At 46.6% G+C, this 19,551-nt stretch overlaps 1 protein-coding gene across 1 annotated transcript in view; it reads left to right on the forward strand.

Annotated features, from left to right (window-relative positions):
- Positions 1-19,551, forward strand: part of LOC137504560 (vomeronasal type-2 receptor 26-like) — a 124,904-nt gene that overhangs the window by 90,234 nt on the left and 15,119 nt on the right. The window contains exon 7 of the mRNA XM_068233142.1: positions 7,472-7,595. Within this exon, the coding sequence (XP_068089243.1) occupies positions 7,472-7,595 (124 nt within the window). The remainder of the gene's footprint in view (positions 1-7,471; positions 7,596-19,551) is intronic.

Here is a 19,551-nt window from a genome sequence, read left to right on the forward strand (position 1 = left end):
AGGTCAGACAAGCCAGGTTGGCAACACACGGACAGACAAAGTACAGAAGCGGAAGACTGATTCGGTATCCAGATACAGGCAGTGTTGGCAACAGATGATCAGATGGGCAGAAGTACCGAATCAGAGGACAGGAGAATAGTCATGAAAGCCAAAGGTCATAACAGGTAACAATAATGTGTCACAGTTCTAGACTTAGGTGTGAGGTCCTTGGTCTCAACACCCGGGAACTAGTCTAACACATAAACAGTAGCAGAGCAGTGATCTCCTAGTCTTGGGTGTGAGGTCCTTGGTCACAACACCCCGGAACTAGTCTAACACACAAACAGTAACAGAGCAATGATCTCCTAGTCTTGGGTGTGTGGTCCTTGGTCACAACACCCTGGAACTAGTCTAACACATAAATAGTAACAGAGCAATAGTACTTTAAGCTATCAATGGAATCTGACTCAGTGTGAATTCCCAGCTCTGGCTGGTTCTAACACACTGTGGGATCTGACTCTGGTCTGAGCGCTAACACGTAACTGTTCGCAACAGCAGACAGCTTGCAAGTGACAGGCAAGCTCTATATATACTAACAGTGCTCCACAGCGCCGCCTCAGTCACTCAGCCAATCCAGAGCATAGCTGGAGTCAGCTGATCGGCCTGATCAGCTGACTCCCCTTCTAGCAGAATAAAGGTCCTGGCGCGCGCGCGCGTAGCTCTCCATCTGTGTGAACTAGACGGACCAGGCAACGCAACATCACGCTGCTGCGCGGCAGCAGCCTCTGGCTGAAACGCGGAGATAGCCGCCATGCCGCTTGCCCATACGGCGGCATCTCCACTATTCATTACACATGGTTTCAGGTTTGTTATCATGCATTTGAGTACATATATGACTATAGCCACTCAAATACTTGTTATAAATATTATTAGTATTGATCTATAAAGTGCCAACATATCCGTGGTGCTGTTAATATGTGAGTGGCTGTACTCTAGACAGTGTAACTAACTCAAGGGTGATGCATTATGCTGACGGTGTGGTTACAGTTACAGTGGAACCTTGGTTTACGGATAATCCAAAGCACTCACATCAAAGCGAATTTCCCCATAAGAATGAATGGAAACCCAGTTGATTCATTCCACAATCTAAAAACAGTTATAGTAAGATAGTATAAAATAAAAATGTAGACAATACTTTCACTATAACTAACAGAATCATTGCCATCTGTTGGCTCACACCAACCTTTTCTTTGTGTGTGGCTTTAACATCTACATCACAGGAGCCTATAGGCACAGATGTCTTAGCAACCTAGACGTCGCACTCTGACTCTATGAACCAACAAACCATGAACCACACCACAAGTGTGCTGGCCGGTTCCGCTCTCACTTCTCTCTTAGTTCTCTTGCCCTTCGTAGGTAGCTACAGGTGCCTGTAATTATTAGGAAGCCAGAACTATACTCGGTATTAGGTAGCTAGAGGTGCCATAAAGTATTGTTATTATTAATTGAATTTATAAAGCGCCAGAGAAGAACGATCGGCTCAGTTGTGGGTGACGCGACGCATGTAAGGTTTTTTTTTGCTTGTATACTAAGACATTGCTTGTACATCAAGTACAAAATTCACAAAGATTGTTGCTAGTATTGCAGAGCACTCTTACACCAAGTTACTCTCAATCCAAGGCTTTACTGTAGTTCTACTTTGAGTAACATACAGGAGGATATCATATATCATACAAAGAAATAATAATAATTTATAATCCTTCCCTTCCCCATTCCACTAGATTAGTCATTCCATTAAACTCTCTAAGGAGAGAACATCTCCATGTATGGAACGGTTAATAAGATCAGAATCCGAATAGTTTTATTTGCCAAGTACATTGGGGGTTTGTACCCAGAATTGGTTTTGGCGCATACAGGTTCTGGAGGGGGGGGGGATAATGCCTGAAAGCCAAGAGCTGAGACTGCCATACTATGGCGCCGCCAGTCGCACTTGGCAATCATCCGTCATCCCTAAAGGGACTTCAGGCAGGGGGTGACATCAGAGGGAGGCAAAGGTTCAGCCTGACTAGCTGAACACAGGATATCAACAGTTGGAGTATGTATATATCAGCGGCACTGATATATCACCGTAGCACGAATACAAGGAAAATAACAAACGCTGACTAGAATATGTATATATTGGCGACGAACCAATATATAACATAAGCAAGGAGACTAGCTAGATCTGGAGCAATACAGCGAACTAACTAGGCAATACAAACAATACAAATACTCTGCACTAGAAGGAGTACGTATATATGTCCCCGTGGGAAATATATAATCGTAGCTCCACAAGATAACTGAACTAGAAGGTAACAAGACAAGGAATATATTTCACAGTATCAAAAGACCCAGTAACAGCTTAGACAGAGCTGAAACTATGACGGGCGAGGTCTAAAAGGAAAGGCAGACTTTTATGCTGGCATCAGCCAATGGATGCAATCATGCAAATCTCCACACAGCTGAATGGTAATCATTCAATCGTGAGCTGGCTTGATTACCATTTGCTAGCTGAAAGACTATGATAACAAATGCATGCAGGAAATCCAGGACTATCTGGCTGCAGCTCAGCTGTGGTAAGCCATTGGTGGAATGATAACAGAATTCTGAGCTGCCCAGAACTGCAGAGCAATTGCAAATGACAATGTGACTCATTGCGAATGCACAACCGGATGCAGGCTGACAAGCCAGAACTGTCCATTTGCGGCTCCACCTGCAATGGACTCAACACGCCACAGGAGGAATCCTTACACATGCCTTCCTGACAACACAACACCTTGGGTGCTCATATTCTGGTTTTCATATATAAATATCATTTTTTGGGCCCCTGCAGCCACATTTCAGTTACCCCTATCCACCCCTGACAAGGGGGACTCGCTCTATGTGAATTTCTAGAGTAAAGAGTTCTTTTTGTAGCTACAACCCCTACAACTCATCCACAAGGCTGAGTGGGGACAATATTTCCCTACATTCTCTTTCGAATGGATGCCTCACATAGGGCTGGAGATGCGCTCCGGGAGAGAGGCGGCCCGCTTCTATCCGCACTCCGGTCCCGAGGCGAGCAGCTCTACCCGCCGGGTCCCTGGGCTCCTCGGCACTGCAGTATCGTCACGTTTAGGGGGGATTATGACTTAGAGGAGTTCAGTCATAATCCCACAGATGGTAGGTTTTCCCCATTGGCTCCTCAGCCAAGCACATAGCTTGGCTCAAGGGGTGACTTTCAATGGATCGCAGCGAGGTAGCTGCTCTGCTACACACGAAACCCTGAACCAGAATCAGGTCGTCTACGAAAAAGATTCCCAATGAACATGCGATGCGCTCCGGGAGAGAGGCAGCCCGCTTCCGTCCGCGCTCCGGTCCTGAGGCGAGCGGCTCTACGTGCCGGATCCCACCGGGGAGGGGGGCGACCTGGGCTCCTTGGCACTGCTTAGCTTGGCTCAAGGGGTGACTTTCAATAGATCGCAGCGAGGTAGCTGCTCCCGAAACCCTGACCCAGAATCAGGTCATCTACGAATGATTTAGCACCGGGTTCCCAACGAACAAGGATGCCCTCGCCATCCTCTCTCCTTGATAAAGCGGGGGTGATGCCCGCAGAACTAGTGGGATCATGTCCTTTGAGGGGATTCCTTGTTCCCTGCAGTGCTGCTGAGATTGACCTTTATCATAGCTGGGCCGAGTATCTCCTATTTTTTGCACTACTCCACTTTATGCTTTTTTTCCTATGGGCTGCTCCTTTGCCTCAATTTTCTACCAGGCATCCTCTTATCACCAGTAATACTGTATATGTGAAAAGCAATTGTGCACTTTATTTTTATATATGTGATATTTACTCAGGGCCGGGCTGAGGCATAGGCTGGAGAGGCTCCAGCCTCAGGGCGCAGTGTAGGAGGGGCGCACAATTCATTCAGCTGTCATTCCTAATTGTGTTTGAAGCAGAAAGAAATAAGAAAAGGGGATACATGGCAGTGGCTGCAAGCCAGATAACTAGATATTAAGGAGTTGGGGAGGTTGTGGGCCCTGTGGCCCTCTTAGTCTAATAGCAATCAGTGTGTGACAGCTGGGGTGGGAGGGATGGAGGGGCCTCTTAGTGTAATAGCAATCAGTGTGTGATGGCTGGGGTGGGAGGGATGGAGGAGGGGCCTCTTAGTGCAATAGCAATCAGTGTGTGACGGCTGGGGTGGGAGGGATGGAGGAGGGTCCTCTTAGTGTAATAGCAATCAGTGTGTGACGGCTGGGGTGGGAGGGATGGAGGAGGGGCCTCTTAGTGTAATAGCAATTAGTGTGTGACGGCTGGTGTGGGAGGGATGGAGGAGGGGCCTCTTAGTGTAATAGCAATCAGTGTGTGATGGCTGGGGTGGGAGGGATGGAGGAGGGGCCTCTTAGTGTAATAGCAATCAGTGTGTGACGGCTGGGGTGGGAGGGATGGAGGAGGGGCCTCTTAGTGTAATAGCAATCAGTGTGTGATGGCTGGGGTGGGAGGGATGGAGGAGGGGCCTCTTAGTGTAATAGCAATCAGTGTGTGACGGCTGGGGTGGGAGGGATGGAGGAGGGGCCTCTTAGTGTAATAGCAATCAGTGTGTGATGGCTGGGGTGGGAGGGATGAAGGAGGGGCCTCTTAGTGTAATAGCAATCAGTGTGTGACGGCTGGGGTGGGAGGGATGGAGGAGGGGCCTCTTAGTGTAATAGCAATCAGTGTGTGACGGCTGGGGTGGGAGGGATGGAGGAGGGGCCTCTTAGTGTAATAGCAATCAGTGTGTGACGGCTGGGGTGGGAGGGATGGAGGAGGGGCCTCTTAGTGTAATAGCAATCAGTGTGTGACGGCTGGGGTGGGAGGGATGGAGGAGGGGCCTCTTAGTGTAATAGCAATCAGTGTGTGATGGCTGGGGTGGGAGGGATGGAGGAGGGGCCTCTTAGTGTAATAGCAATCAGTGTGTGACGGCTGGGGTGGGAGGGATGGAGGAGGGGCCTCTTAGTGTAATAGCAATCAGTGTGTGATGGCTGGGGTGGGAAGGATGGAGGAGGGGCCTCTTAGTGTAATAGCAATCAGTGTGTGACAGCTGGGGTGGGAGGGATGGAGGAGGGGCCTCTTAGTGTAATAGCAATCAGTGTGTGACGGCTGGGGTGGGAGGGATGGAGGAGGGGCCTCTTAGTGTAATAGCAATCAGTGTGTGATGGCTGGGGTGGGAGGGATGGAGGAGGGGCCTCTTAGTGTAATAGCAATCAGTGTGTGATGGCTGGGGTGGGAGGGATGGAGGAGGGGCCTCTTAGTGTAATAGCAATCAGTGTGTGACGGCTGGGATGGAAGGGATGGAGGAGGGGCCTCTTAGTCTAATAGCAATCAGTGTGTGACGGCTGGGGTGGGAGGGATGGAGGGGCGCACTTTGCTGTCTCAGCCTTGGGTGCTGGAGGACCTTGTCCCAGCTCTGTATTTACTCATGTGTTTTTTCTTTAAGATTGTATTGCACAGTTGTTTTTTGGCCTTGCATCACACTAGGTTGTATACTGAACCCGGGTTCTCCCCCTGTTGGGATCAATATTGAGCCTACTGTGGGGTGTTATATCTGACAGCAGCATTGTGTCATTATACAATATATTGCATTTAGAGTGATTGTTTCCTATGCAGCAGGGATCATGTTGGAATATTTATTTGTTTTTTAAATGGTTTTATTTTTCCCTGAATTATCAATACAGTATTGTGACTATTATTACACCTAATGTTGAATAAAGACTTTTGTTATATTTTTCCTAAATTTGCTGCGGAAGGTGCTATTCTTTAAGAGCTTTCTTTCTCTACCATATAATGAGACTATTACACATGCACTACACGATACGTACAAAGTAAGACATGTGACTATGGCAGGTACTAGATTGTGAGCCCCTCTGAGGGGCAGTTAGTGACAAGGCAATATACTCTGTACAGAGCTGCATAATATGTCGGCACTATATAAATACTAAATAAATAAAAAATATAAATAAATATACTACACGATACATACATAGACATATGACTATGGGAGGGATTAGATTGTGAGCTCCTCTGAGGGACAGCTAGTGGCAAGGCAATATACTCTGTACAGAGCTGCATAATATGTCGGCACTATATAAATACTAAATAAATAAAAAATATAAATAAATATACTACACGATACATACATAGACATATGACTATGGGAGGGATTAGATTGTGAGCTCCTCTGAGGGACAGCTAGTGACAAGGCAATACACTCTGTACAGAGTTGCATAATATGTTGGCGCTATATAAATACTTAAATAAATAAAAAATATAAATAAATACACTACACGATATATACATAGACATATGACTATGGGAGGGATTAGATTGTGAGCTCCTCTGAGGGACAGCTAGTGGCAAGGCAATATACTCTGTACAGAGCTGCATAATATGTCGGCACTATATAAATACTAAATAAATAAAAAATATAAATAAATATACTACACGATACATACATAGACATATGACTATGGGAGGGATTAGATTGTGAGCTCCTCTGAGGGACAGCTAGTGACAAGGCAATACACTCTGTACAGAGTTGCATAATATGTTGGCGCTATATAAATACTTAAATAAATAAAAAATATAAATAAATATACTACACGATATATACATAGACATATGACTATGGGAGGGATTAGATTGTGAGCTCCTCTGAGGGACAGTTAGTGACAAGGCAATATACTCTGTACAGAGCTGCATAATATGTCGGCACTATATAAATACTTAAATAAATAAAAAATATAAATAAATACACTACACGATATATACATAGACATATGACTATGGGAGGGATTAGATTGTGAGCTCCTCTGAGGGACAGCTAGTGACAAGGCAATACACTCTGTACAGAGTTGCATAATATGTCGGCACTATATAAATACTTAAATAAATAAAAAATATAAATAAATATACTACACGATATATACATAGACATATGACTATGGGAGGGATTAGATTGTGAGCTCCTCTGAGGGACAGTTAGTGACAAGGCAATATACTCTGTACAGAGCTGCATAATATGTCGGCACTATATAAATACTTAAATAAATAAAAAATATAAATAAATACACTACACGATATATACATAGACATATGACTATGGGAGGGATTAGATAGTGAGCTCCTCTGAGGGACAGCTAGTGACAAGGCAATACACTCTGTACAGAGTTGCATAATATGTTGGCGCTATATAAATACTTAAATAAATAAAAAATAAAAATGAATAAATACACTACATGATACATACATAGACTGTGGTAGGGATCAGATCGTGAGCCCCTCTGAGGAAGAATTACATGACAAGACAATATACTCTCTGTACAGTGCTGCAGAAGATGTCAGTGCTATATAAATACTAATCAATACTAATAAAATAGATAAGTATAGGTGGCTATTTTCTCCATCACTTTACAAATATTTTGATCTACTTTTCCACAGGCCCCCTTTTCAGTGTGCACTCCCAGCTGCCTCCCCGGATACAGGAAGGTCCCTCAGGAAGGACAACAGAGGTGCTGCTACTACTGTGTGCCCTGTGCAGAGGGCGAGATCTCCAACCAGACAGGTGAGGAACATCTGCATGAATCTAATTGGCAGTCAGTGAAAAGCAAAGGGGAGGAGGCTACAGGACCAGTGATGAGCAAAAATGCTGATATTCTTTTTGCATTCTTGTAGCAAATACAAGCGCTGATCCAATCTCAATCTTATGTATATATGATCCACCAGCAGCTCAGGATCAACCACATCCACAATCGGTCTCAGAAGCAAAAAGTACATAAATCCACAGCGCTTGGTGCTCAGAGCAGCCTCTGTACTCTCACCACAGTGCTCAAAAACAATATTTCACAGTGACCATCACCCAAAAAAATCAACAGGTCACTTTTCCATCCAGTAAAATAAGCATATTTATTTGCATTTAAAACATCACATATATGATGACGGCGCAAGGCCGAAACTAGCCGGAACTGGAGACTGGGCAATCTATCTGACATCTACGTGAGATCGTTTTGGATATATGTGTATTGTGATACACTACAGGCTTTTATCTACTTAGGGTCCGTGTGAAAAGGACCCTGGAAGTAAGTCCTTGTATACGCGATGTTTTAAATGCAAATAAATATGCTTATTTGACTGGATGGAAAAGTGACCTGTTGATTTGTTTTGGTGATGGTCACTGTGAACTATTGTTTCTTGAGCACTGTGGTGAGACAGCAGAGGCCGCTCTGAGCACCAAGCGCTGTGGATTTATGTACTTTTTGATTCTTTTTGCATTAACATTTCTGTGAAAATAATGTTAAATTCGACTTTAGAGAGAAAAAATGGCATCATTTTGTAGTAAGTTTGTGATTTTTTGCTAATTTTTCGCACGGAAATAAATTATTTTTTGCACTAAAAATATAAAAATATTTAGCGGTAAAAATAATGATTTTTTTTTGTGTTTTCGCCATATTGTGAAAATGCAATGTATTTCCCCCCAAAAAATGTTCTTGTAATTTTAAAATGCCATTTTCGATGCAAAAAATGACTTTGACTCACAGCACCCCACCCCACCCCCCCCCCCCCAAAAAAAAAGAGAAAAAAAAAAACACAGGATAGTGTAATGAATAGTGGAGAAGCCGCCGCGCGGTCTGGCGGCGGCTGTCTCCGCGTTCAGACCGGCGGTTTCCGCACAGCAGCATGCGTCTGGTTTGTCTGGGCCTTCTAGTGCACACAGATGGAGAGCTATGCACGCGCGCGCCAGAACACAGGACCTTTATGCCAGCAGGAGAGGTATCAGCTGATCAGGATGATCAGCTGATCCCAGTGGAACTCCTGATTGGTTGAGTGGCTGGGGGCGGCGCTGCGGAGCTCTGTAGTATATATAGATCTTGCTTGTCAGTTGCTGGTTGTCTGCCGTTGCGAATACATACGTGTGAGCACTCAGACCAGTCAGATCTTACAGTGTGTTAGAACCCGCCGGAGCTGGGAATTCACACTTAGCCAATATCTGCTGGATCCGTATTATTGTATTGTTATTATCTAGACTAGTTCCAGGGTGTTGAGACCAAGGACCTCACACCTCAGATTAGGAACCGTGTTACCTCTGTTATTATTTAGACTAGTTCTAGGGTGTTGAGACCAAGGACCTTACACCTAAGATTAGGAACTGTGTCACCTCTGTTATTATCTAGACTAGTTCCAGGGTGTTGAGACCAAGGACCTCACACCAAGATTAGGAACTGTGTTACCTCTGGTATCATCTAGACTAGTTCCCGGGTGTTGAGACCAAGGACCTCACACCCCATACTAGTATTGTGCTATACGGATATCTGTTATGACCTTTGGCTCTGTTGACCTCTCTCTTGCTTTCTGATTCGGTACCTCTGCCTATCTGTCTACCAGTTGCCAACCTTGTCAGTACCGGGTTACCGAATCAGCTTCTGTTACTGTACCTTATCTGCTCGTGTGTTGCTGACCTGGCCTTTCTGACCCTTCTGACTGTCACTCATCCCTCGAGTGATCAGTCTGTCTGTATTACCCGTGACTCTAGTCCACCAGGTGTCAGTTAGCTGCAAGGACCTCCTGCTCCTCAGAGAGTCCTTCCTGCAGTCCGGCCAGTAGCCTCTACCCCTAGGAGTCTACTGGCTGCAGTACAGTCTGATTCCCAATTCATCAAGGAATCACTGGTTGCTATATTATCTCTATCCGCTTTAAGAGCTAGTCCCTGCACAGTCAGGGGCCACCTGCCCCTCAGGTGGTCACAGGCTGCAGTGGTATCTGTGTCTCCCGCTCCACTGGAGATAGCCTTACAGTTGCACCAAGCACTTACACTCTTTAGGTGTCCAGAGGTTAGTCATACTTGTATTATTGGTGATTCTGCAGATCACCCATAATCAGGTATACATCTGTATTGTTGGTGATTCTGCAGATCATCAATAATCAGATACTCTCTGTGTGCTGACATCAATCGTTACAGATAGCAAGGCAGAGAAAGTATAAACAAATTGATGGTTAATACCATTATCTTAAGAAGCAATGACGACATTTTATATTGTAGAGAGATAAAATAATCAATAGCTCCTTAGCTCCTTATAAAGAAAGAGAAGATGATTCTCAATTAAAAATATGTAAAAAACAATTCTAGTATATATATGTATGTATGTATATATATATATATATATATATATATATAATTTTTTCATCTATATCTGTATTCTTTAACAAGGTTTGAAAGGCATTTTAGGGAAAGACATTATTGTACAGTATGTCCTTGATTCAGCTGACAAAACCATACAAAAACTTATATTATGAGAGGTACCGGTAAGAAGTTTTGGTTATAGGTGTTCTTCCGACATTCTGGAATGTAAGCAATAATCATAACAAGGGCTTTTTCCTATTGTTTTATATTTAGGACAATGATGCCACCTGGCGGTTTTTACAATCTTTATAAAATTAATATTTGTAGTACTTCTTTATAAAACATTTATAGAATTAAATCATTTACATAGCTGATTTATTTATTATGACACTTTATTTGGTTATCCTATCATAATAGTTATGTTGTCTAAATAAGTATTATATTACTTTAGACCAGCGTTTTTCAATCGCTGTGTGCCGCGGGATTTTGCCTGGTGTGCCGTGCGGGGATCCCCAACCTGTGGTCCGCGGGACGCAGGACTGTCCTCTTCCCCCCCATCCCGCCCGTCCCCGCGGCCGCTGCTGTTATTACCTTAGCAGCGGCCGCTCTTCCCTCTCCAGCGCATGTATTTATTCAAGCAGCGTATCTCCCGGCTGCTTTGTGTGTGATGCGCAGGAAGCAGGGCTCGGTTACCATAGTAACGGCGATACATATCACCGCTACAGGAAGCCGCTGCCCTGCTTCCTGCCGCATCACACAGAGCAGCCGGGAGATACCCTGCTTGAAAAAATACACGCGCCAGAGAGGGGAGAGCGGCCGCTGTTAAGGTAATAACAGCGGCGGGGACGGACGGGGGGCACCACCTACCCATACTGGCTATACCGGGGCACTATACTGGCTATCCTGGGGCACTATACTAGTTATCCTGGGGCACTATACTTGGGCGCTATCCTGGGGCACTATACTGGCTATACTGGGGCACTATTCTGGCTATACTGGGGCACTATTCTGGCTATACTGGGGCACTATACTGGATATACTGGGGCACTATACTGGCTATCCTGGGGCACTATACTGGCTATCCTGGGGCACGATACTAGCTATACTGGGGCACTATACTAGCTATACTGGGGCACTATTCTGGCTATACTTGGGCACTATACTGGCTATACTGGGGCACTATACTAGCTATACTGGGGCACTAGCTATACTGGGGCACTATACTGGCTATACTGAGGCACTATACTGGCTATACTGGGGCACTATTCTGGCTATACTTGGGCACTATACTGGCTATACTGGGGCACTATACTGGCTATACTGGGGCACTATACTGGCTATACTGGGGCACTATTCTGGCTATACTGGGGCACTATTCTAGCTATACTGGGGCACTATACTGGCTATACTGGGGCACTATACTGGCTATACTGGGGCACTATACTGGCTATACTGTGGCACTATACTAGCTATACTGAGGCAACTAAACTCCCTATACTGGGGCAACTATGCCAGCTATGCAGCCGCACCCCAGCCCCCCCCCCCCCCCCATAGCCTGCTGTGCACGGCACTTTCCACTAGGTCGCGCAGACACCCAGCCCCCCCGCCGTTCCTCAGAGAAAAATTTGGTCAGAAAGTGCTCCCCAGGCCGGAATAGGTTGGGAACCACTGCTGTAGACTGTAAGTTACAGGTCTATGTGCTTTGTTGGATCAAAATGGCAAACTCCATTTAAGGAAAAGGTCAGACACATTCCAAACTAATTAGTAGAGAGACATATAAAAGAAGTGCATTGTAAAAGATAGAAGAAGTTTGTTTAACCCTCCTGGCGGTATGAAAAATTCCGCCAGGAGGCAGCGCAGCAGTTTTTTTTTTTTTTTAAATCATGTAGCGAGCCCAGGGCTCGCTACATGATAGCCGCTGCTCAGCGGCATCCCCCCACCCGCTTCGATCGCCTTCGGCGATCTCCGATCAGGAAATCCCGTTCAAAGAACGGGATTTCCTGGAGGGCTTCCCCCGTCGCCATGGCGACGGGGCGGGATGACGTCACCTACGTCAGCGACGTCATTGGGAGTCCCGATCCACCCCTCGGCGCTGCCTGGCACTGATTGGCCAGGCAGCGCACGGGGTCTGGGGGGGGGGGCCCGCGCGCCGCGACGGATAGCGGCGATCGGGCGCGGGGCGGCGGCGATCAGTGTGCTGGCGCAGCTAGCAAAGTGCTAGCTGCGTCCAGCAAAAAAAAAAGTAGGCAAATCGGCCGAGCAGGGCCTGAGAGAATCTCCTGCTCGGCTTACCCCGAACTACGTTCAGGGTTACCGCCAGGAAGGTTAACCATTTCAGCCCGCAGGGATTTTTCACCTTATGCATCCTCCTCAGAGCAATTTTCACCTCCCATTCATTCGCTAATAACTTTATTACTACTAATCACAATTTATTGATCTGTATCTTGTTTTTTCCGCCACTAATTAGGCTTTCTTTGGGTGGTACATTTTGCTAAGAATTCTTTTTTTATAAATGCATTTTAACAGGATTAATAACAAAAAAATGGGAAAAAAAACATTATTTCTCAGGTTTTGGCCATTATAGCTTTAAAATAATCCATGTTACCATAATTAAAACCTATGTACTTTATTTGCCCATTTGTCTCGGTTATGACACCATTTAAATTTTGTTCCTATCACAATGTATGGCGCCAATATTTTATTTGGGAATAAAGGTGATTTTTTCCATTTTGCATCCATCCCTATTTACAAGCTTATAATTAAAAAAAATTCGTAGTATACCCACTTCAAATGCATATTTAAAAAGTTCTGACCCTTAGGTAACTATTTATGTCTTTTTTTTATTGCATTATTTTTTTCCATTAAAAATTTTATTTGGGTAATATTTTGGTGTGGGAAATAAACAGTTAATTTTTAATGTTATTATATTGTGTAAATTGTAATGTAAAATATATGTAGATGTAGTTTTACTATTTGGCCACAAGATGGTCACCTTCAGTTTTTTTTTCTCCTTGTGCTTCTCGCTAAGGCCCGGTTTACATTAGCGTTCGCTGTCCGGATTCGCCTGATCGGATCCGGACCGTATACTGTACAAACGGAATGTACGTACGGAACGGAGCCGGATCGGATTCGGACTCCAGACACTTTTCCAACATGCGCTATTTTTTGGGTCCGGATCATCCGGCCCACGCACCTGGACCGGAGCCGGACCGGAGCCTGACTGCACCATGCGCTCATAGAAACCAATGGGAAACAGAAAGCACAGAACACACTGGCTATAAAAACAGGATGTTCTACCCCACTTCCTATGCGTTCTCTATGGTACTGGCGGCCATTTTGGATGTGGACACATGGGCCCAGCATTTCTGGAGTGAAGCAGCAGTGATTTTGTGCTGGAGCTGTTTGGCAGTATGTCGGAGGTGCAGGTGAGGCCCTACACAGCGGAGGACCTGATTCTACAGGTGCAGCAGATACCTGCCCTGTGGGACAAGGGGGACGAAGACCACAGCAATGTGAGGCTTTGCAGAAGGCTGTGGCAGAATATAGCCAAACTGTACGTGGAGGGTTTCGAAAACCTGAACCGCAAACGGCAGAGGATATGTTGACTACAAGTGTTGTTTTGGGGGGTTTGTGGCTTTTCATATGTGTTTTGTTTGATTGTGATGTATTCCACTTTTGCTATTGATGTGTGTCACCCACCCACCTGTTGCCCTGCCACCTGTATCCCACCTGTGCCGTGTCCCACCCACATGTGCCGTGTCCCACCCACCTGTGCCGTGGCCTACCCACCTGTGCCGTGGCCTACCCACCTGTGTCCCACCCACCTGGGCCGTGGCCTACCCACCTGTGTCCCACCCACCTGTGCCATGGCCTACCCACCTGTGTCCCACCCACCTGTGCCGTGGCCTACCCACCTGTGTCCCACCCACCTGTGCCGTGGCCTACCCACCTGTGCCGTGGCCTACCCACCTGTGGCCTACCCACCTGTGCCGTGGCCTACCCACCTGTGCCATGGCCTACCCACCTGTGTCCCACCCACCTGTGTCCCACCACCTGGGCCGTGGCCTACCCACCTGTGTCCCACCCACCTGTGTCGTGGCCTACCCACCTGTGTCCCACCCACCTGTGTCGTGGCCTACCCACCTGTGTCCCACCCACCTGTGCCGTGGCCTACCCACCTGTGCCGTGGCCTACCCACCTGTGCCGTGGCCTACCCACCTGTGTCCCACCCACCTGTGCCGTGGCCTACCCACCTGTGCCGTGGCTTACCCACCTGTGTCCCACCCACCTGTGCCATGGCCTACCCACCTGTGTCCCACCCACCTGTGCCGTGGCCTACCCACCTGTGTCCCACCCACCTGTGCCATGGCCTACCCACCTGTTGCCCTGCCAACTGTGGCCCTGCCACACCCTTGTAGCATGCATGTCTGTGCCACAAGTGCAATCCTGTGGCCTAAACACGCATGCTCTGAGCGCAAACAACATCCAGATGGACCAATGAAAAATGTAAACCACATTTTTATTGCACATTTTACAAAATTTAAAAATATTAAAGTAAAAACTGTTAAAAAGTAACAAATGTTAACAAATGGTAAAAACTAACAAACTACAGTAAAAACAAAACAGTATTCAGGGTCGTCCTGGCGGGGTATAAATAGTTTTTCAGTAGGTCCCTGTTGCGGAGGGACACTGCCCTTGGCCTGGTGGCATACCTCCTCAACGGCAGTAGTGGAAGCACATTTGGGGGTTCCGGAGTGTCATTTTCCTCCTGGCGAACAAAGTTGTGGAGGATGCATGCTGCCTTCACCACGTCGACTGCGTTGGACGGCTTCAACAGCATCGGCGTGTGGAACACCCTCCACTTTGACACCAGAATCCCAAATGTGCATTGCACCATTCTCCGAGCTCGGCTCAAACGAGCGTTGAAGTGGAGCTGCCTGGCATCAAGGCCCCTGTCTGGGTACGGCCGCATCACATGGTTGGACAAGGCGAAGGCCTCGTCCACCACAAACACATAGGGGTAGGCCGGTGCCCTTGTCCCAGGCCAGGGTCTGTCACCAGGGAGATGCAGTCTGCCTTGCTCCATCCGCTGGCAAAGGGCCGTACGCTGGAAGATTCCAGAGTCATTGGAACTTCCGTACGACCCCACATCCACATAGACAAAGTTGTAGTCCGCATCGGCCACTGCCATTAGCACAATGCTAAAGTATTTTTTATAAGTAAAATAATGGCTGCCACTCCCCATGGGTTTCTGAATCCGAATGTGTTTGCCGTCCAGCGCGCCAACACAATTTGGAAACTTGCACTGGGTCCAGAAACACTGGGCGATCTCCTGCCATTTCTGGGTGTCTGGCAATGGCATATATGTGGTCTTCAGTCTTCGCCAAATGATCCTTGAGGTCCTCACAACGATGCCTCACAACGTGCTCTTCCCAATCCGAAAAGTGACATGTAGCGATGCATACGTTTGTCCAGTTGAGATGTACCTACAAGAGAAATAATCAAAATCAATTTTTTATGTCTTTGCAGGTGAAAAGTACAAGACACGCTGGCGCAGTATTCGGGACGCCTATGTCAAATTTCTGCGGCGCAAAGCAGAGGAAGAAAGAAGTGGCAGTGGGTCCTCCAAAAAAAAAAGATTACCAATTCGCCCAACAATTGACGTTCCTAAATGCAAGCGTGGAACCGAGAGAGTAAGTACCACTATTGTGACCAAGAACTGAGAAGGCATTGTATATGACGTTGACAGACAACTACCATGACCTTGATTATGTATTGACAAAACAGGCCTCAATTCACAGGGCTTTATCAAACATTTATCAAACACTTTCTCAAACGTTTGCTAATTTACCTAATGTCGTTTGATAAAGTGTTTGATAAATGTATGACAAAGCTCTGTGAATTTAGGCCACATTGTATGTGATGTGATGTTGTTTGGCAAACCAATATATCGCTTTTATCATCGACAGGACTCAAGACAATTTTGAACAAGAGGAGGCAGAGGCACAGTACACCAGCGAGGACTATGATGATGAGACGAGGGATGCCACATTTGTCCTAGAGAGAAGGAGGAGGAGGCGGCAGTCATTAAGTTATGTGGAAGACGTGGACCCGACTGACCTGGAGTTGGGAGAAGACATGGAAGATGAGGTGGCAGGAGCTAGTGCCCCAGCTCCTAGTGATGAAGCTCCTCAAGCTCCTATGACCCAAGAAGAAGAACAAACGGCAGAGGACATTCGGGCACAACCGCCACGCAGGGCAACCCCTACGCAAGGCAGAGGCCGGGGTAATAAAGCTACCCCCCATTGAGGCGTCAATTAGCCCCTGTCCACCCTCCAACCAGAAGGGAGACCGAAGCTGAGATGTCCGGTGCTGTCTCAGGACTTCTCGGCATTCTACAGGCCACGAGGCACTAATCACCAGGCAGCTGCAGGATGGGGACAGGGGACATTTAATTGAACAGTATAAGAGACACATCGACTCACTTCAAAGTGAGCAACAATCAGTGCATGGACACTACCGGGAAGAAATAAAATTGATGCACGAGGTGCACCGGGCACAGTTTGACCAGCTGCGTGTGGAACATCACCAAGCGGTGGCACAGCTGCAGCAGATGATGCAGCAGATGCATCAGCAAAGTAGTGAACTGCAGGCACACCCGTCATTCCACACAGTCATGTCTCTCTTGCCGTTCTTAGAAAAGGTGCCAAGCAACAACATGATGGCATGCCATTCAAGTATGCTCGATGCTATAAAATAACACATGGAGACGCCATTGATCCTACCGCCAACATTTAGACATTCTCAACCTGCATTAGTACCCCCCTGGCAATCTTCATCTCAGTCGTACATAGTGTTGGGCGAACATCTAGATGTTCGGGTTCGGGCCGAACAGGCCGAACATGGCCGCGATGTTCGGGTGTTCGACCCGAACTCCGAACATAATGGAAGTCAATGGGGACCCGAACTTTTGTGCTTTGTAAAGCCTCCTTACATGCTACATACCCCAAATTTACAGGGTATGTGCACCTTGGGAGTGGGTACAAGAGGGAAAAAAAATTAGCAAAAAGAGCTTATAGTTTTTGAGAAAATCGATTTTAAAGTTTCAAAGGGAAAACTGTCTTTTAAATGCGGGAAATGTCTGTTTTCTTTGCACAGGTAACATGCTTTTTGTCGGCATGCAGTCATAAATGTAATACATATAAGAGGTTCCAGAAAAAGGGACCGGTAACGCTAACCCAGCAGCAGCACACGTGATGGAACAGGAGGAGGGTGGCGCAGGAGGAGAAGGCCACGCTTTGAGACACAACAACCCAGGCCTTGCATGAGGACAAGAAGCGTGCGGATAGCAATTTGCATTTTGTCGCCATGCAGTCATAAATGTAATACAGATGAGAGGTTCAATAAACAGGGACCGGAAACGCTAACCCATCACAGATGTTCATTGTTCATGTTACTTGGTTGGGGTCCGGGAGTGTTGCGTAGTCGTTTCCAATCCAGGATTGATTCATTTTAATTTGAGTCAGACGGTCTGCATTTTCTGTGGAGAGGCGGATACGCCGCCGATCTGTGACGATGCCTCCGGCAGCACTGAAACAGCGTTCCGACATAACGCTGGCTGCCGGGCAAGCCAGCACCTCTATTGCGTACATTGCCAGTTTGTGCCAGGTGTCTAGCTTCGATACCCAATAGTTGAAGGGTGCAGATGGATTGTTCAACACAGCTACGCCATCTGACATGTAGTCCTTGACCATCTTCTCCAGGCGATCGGTGTTGGAGGTGGATCTGCACGCTTGCTGTTCTGTGTGCTGCTGCATGGGTGTCAGAAAATTTTCCCACTCCAAGGACACTGCCGATACCATTCCCTTTTGGGCACTAGCTGCGGCTTGTGTTGTTTGCTGCCCTCCTGGTCGTCCTGGGTTTGCGGAAGTCAGTCTGTCGGCGTACAACTGGCTAGAGGAGGGGGAGGATGTCAATCTCCTCTCTAAAGTCTCCACAAGGGCCTGCTGGTATTCTTCCATTTTGACCTGTCTGGCTCTTTCTTCAAGCAGTTTTGGAACATTGTGTTTGTACCGTGGATCCAGAAGGGTATAAACCCAGTAATTGGTGTTGTCCAGAATGCGCACAATGCGTTTGTCGCGTTCAATGCAGTCCTAGGCCGAAGAGGTCATAGCCTAGGGTCACAAAACCTGATTATTGGGCAATTTCAATGGTGGCGAGTCTGACGTACATAAATCGCAGCAATGGCCGTTAGCAACGTCTGAATCTCACGAAATGTCTCATGCAGGTAGAAGACATATTGTTAGACTTGGGCTCCAAAGATGGGTTCCCTACATCTCTGCAAACCAGAGTTACAGGACTCCAAATTTGGTAAAATCCCCCATAGGCTTTCATTAGGCCTCCTATTTACAGTTCCAAAATCTCACATCTTTTCAAAGGGCAATTACTCAGCAGTGGCAAATTTTCAAGCATTGTAGGGACCCTTAGGGGGAACATGACTGGTGAGTTTCGGGCCCCTAGGCCAAAGAGGTCATAGCCTAGGGTCACAAAAACCTGTTTATTTGGGCTATTTCAATGGTAGTGATGGTGACGTACATAAATCGCAGCAATGGCCGTTAGCAAAGTCTGAATCTCACGAAATGTCTCATGCAGGTAGAAGACATATTGTTAGACTTGGATTCCAAAGATGGGGTCCCTACATCTCTGCAAACCAGAGTTACAGGGGTCCAAAATTGGTAAAATCCCCCATAGGATTTCATTGCCTCCCTATTTCACTTTCCAAAATCTCACATCTTTTCAAAGGGCAATGGCTCAGCAGTACCAAATTTTCTAGCATTGTAGGGACCCTTAGGGGGAACATGACTGGTGAGTTTCGGGCCCCTAGGCCGAAGAGGTCATAGCCTAGGGTCACAAAAACCTGTTTATTTGGGCTATTTCAATGGTAGTGATGGTGACGTACATAAATCGCAGCAATGGCCGTTAGCAAAGTCTGAATCTCACAAAATGTCTCATGCAGGTAGAAGACATATTGTTAGACTTGGATTCCAAAGATGGGGTCCCTACATCTCTGCAAACCAGAGTTACAGGGGTCCAAAATTGGTAAAATCCCCCATAGGATTTCATTGCCTCCCTATTTCACTTTCCAAAATCTCACATCTTTTCAAAGGGCAATGGCTCAGCAGTACCAAATTTTCTAGCATTGTAGGGACCCTTAGGGGGAACATGACTGGTGAGTTTCAGGCCCCTAGGCCGAAGAGGTCATAGCCTAGGGTCACAAAAACCTGTTTATTTGGGCTATTTCAATGGTAGTGATGGTGGCGTACATAAATCTCAGCCATGGCCGTTAGCAAAGTCTGAATCTCACGAAATGTCTCATGCAGGTAGAAGACATATTGTTAGACTT

Source organism: Hyperolius riggenbachi, chromosome 4, assembly GCF_040937935.1.
Source record: "Hyperolius riggenbachi isolate aHypRig1 chromosome 4, aHypRig1.pri, whole genome shotgun sequence".
Classification (NCBI taxonomy): domain Eukaryota; kingdom Metazoa; phylum Chordata; class Amphibia; order Anura; family Hyperoliidae; genus Hyperolius; species Hyperolius riggenbachi.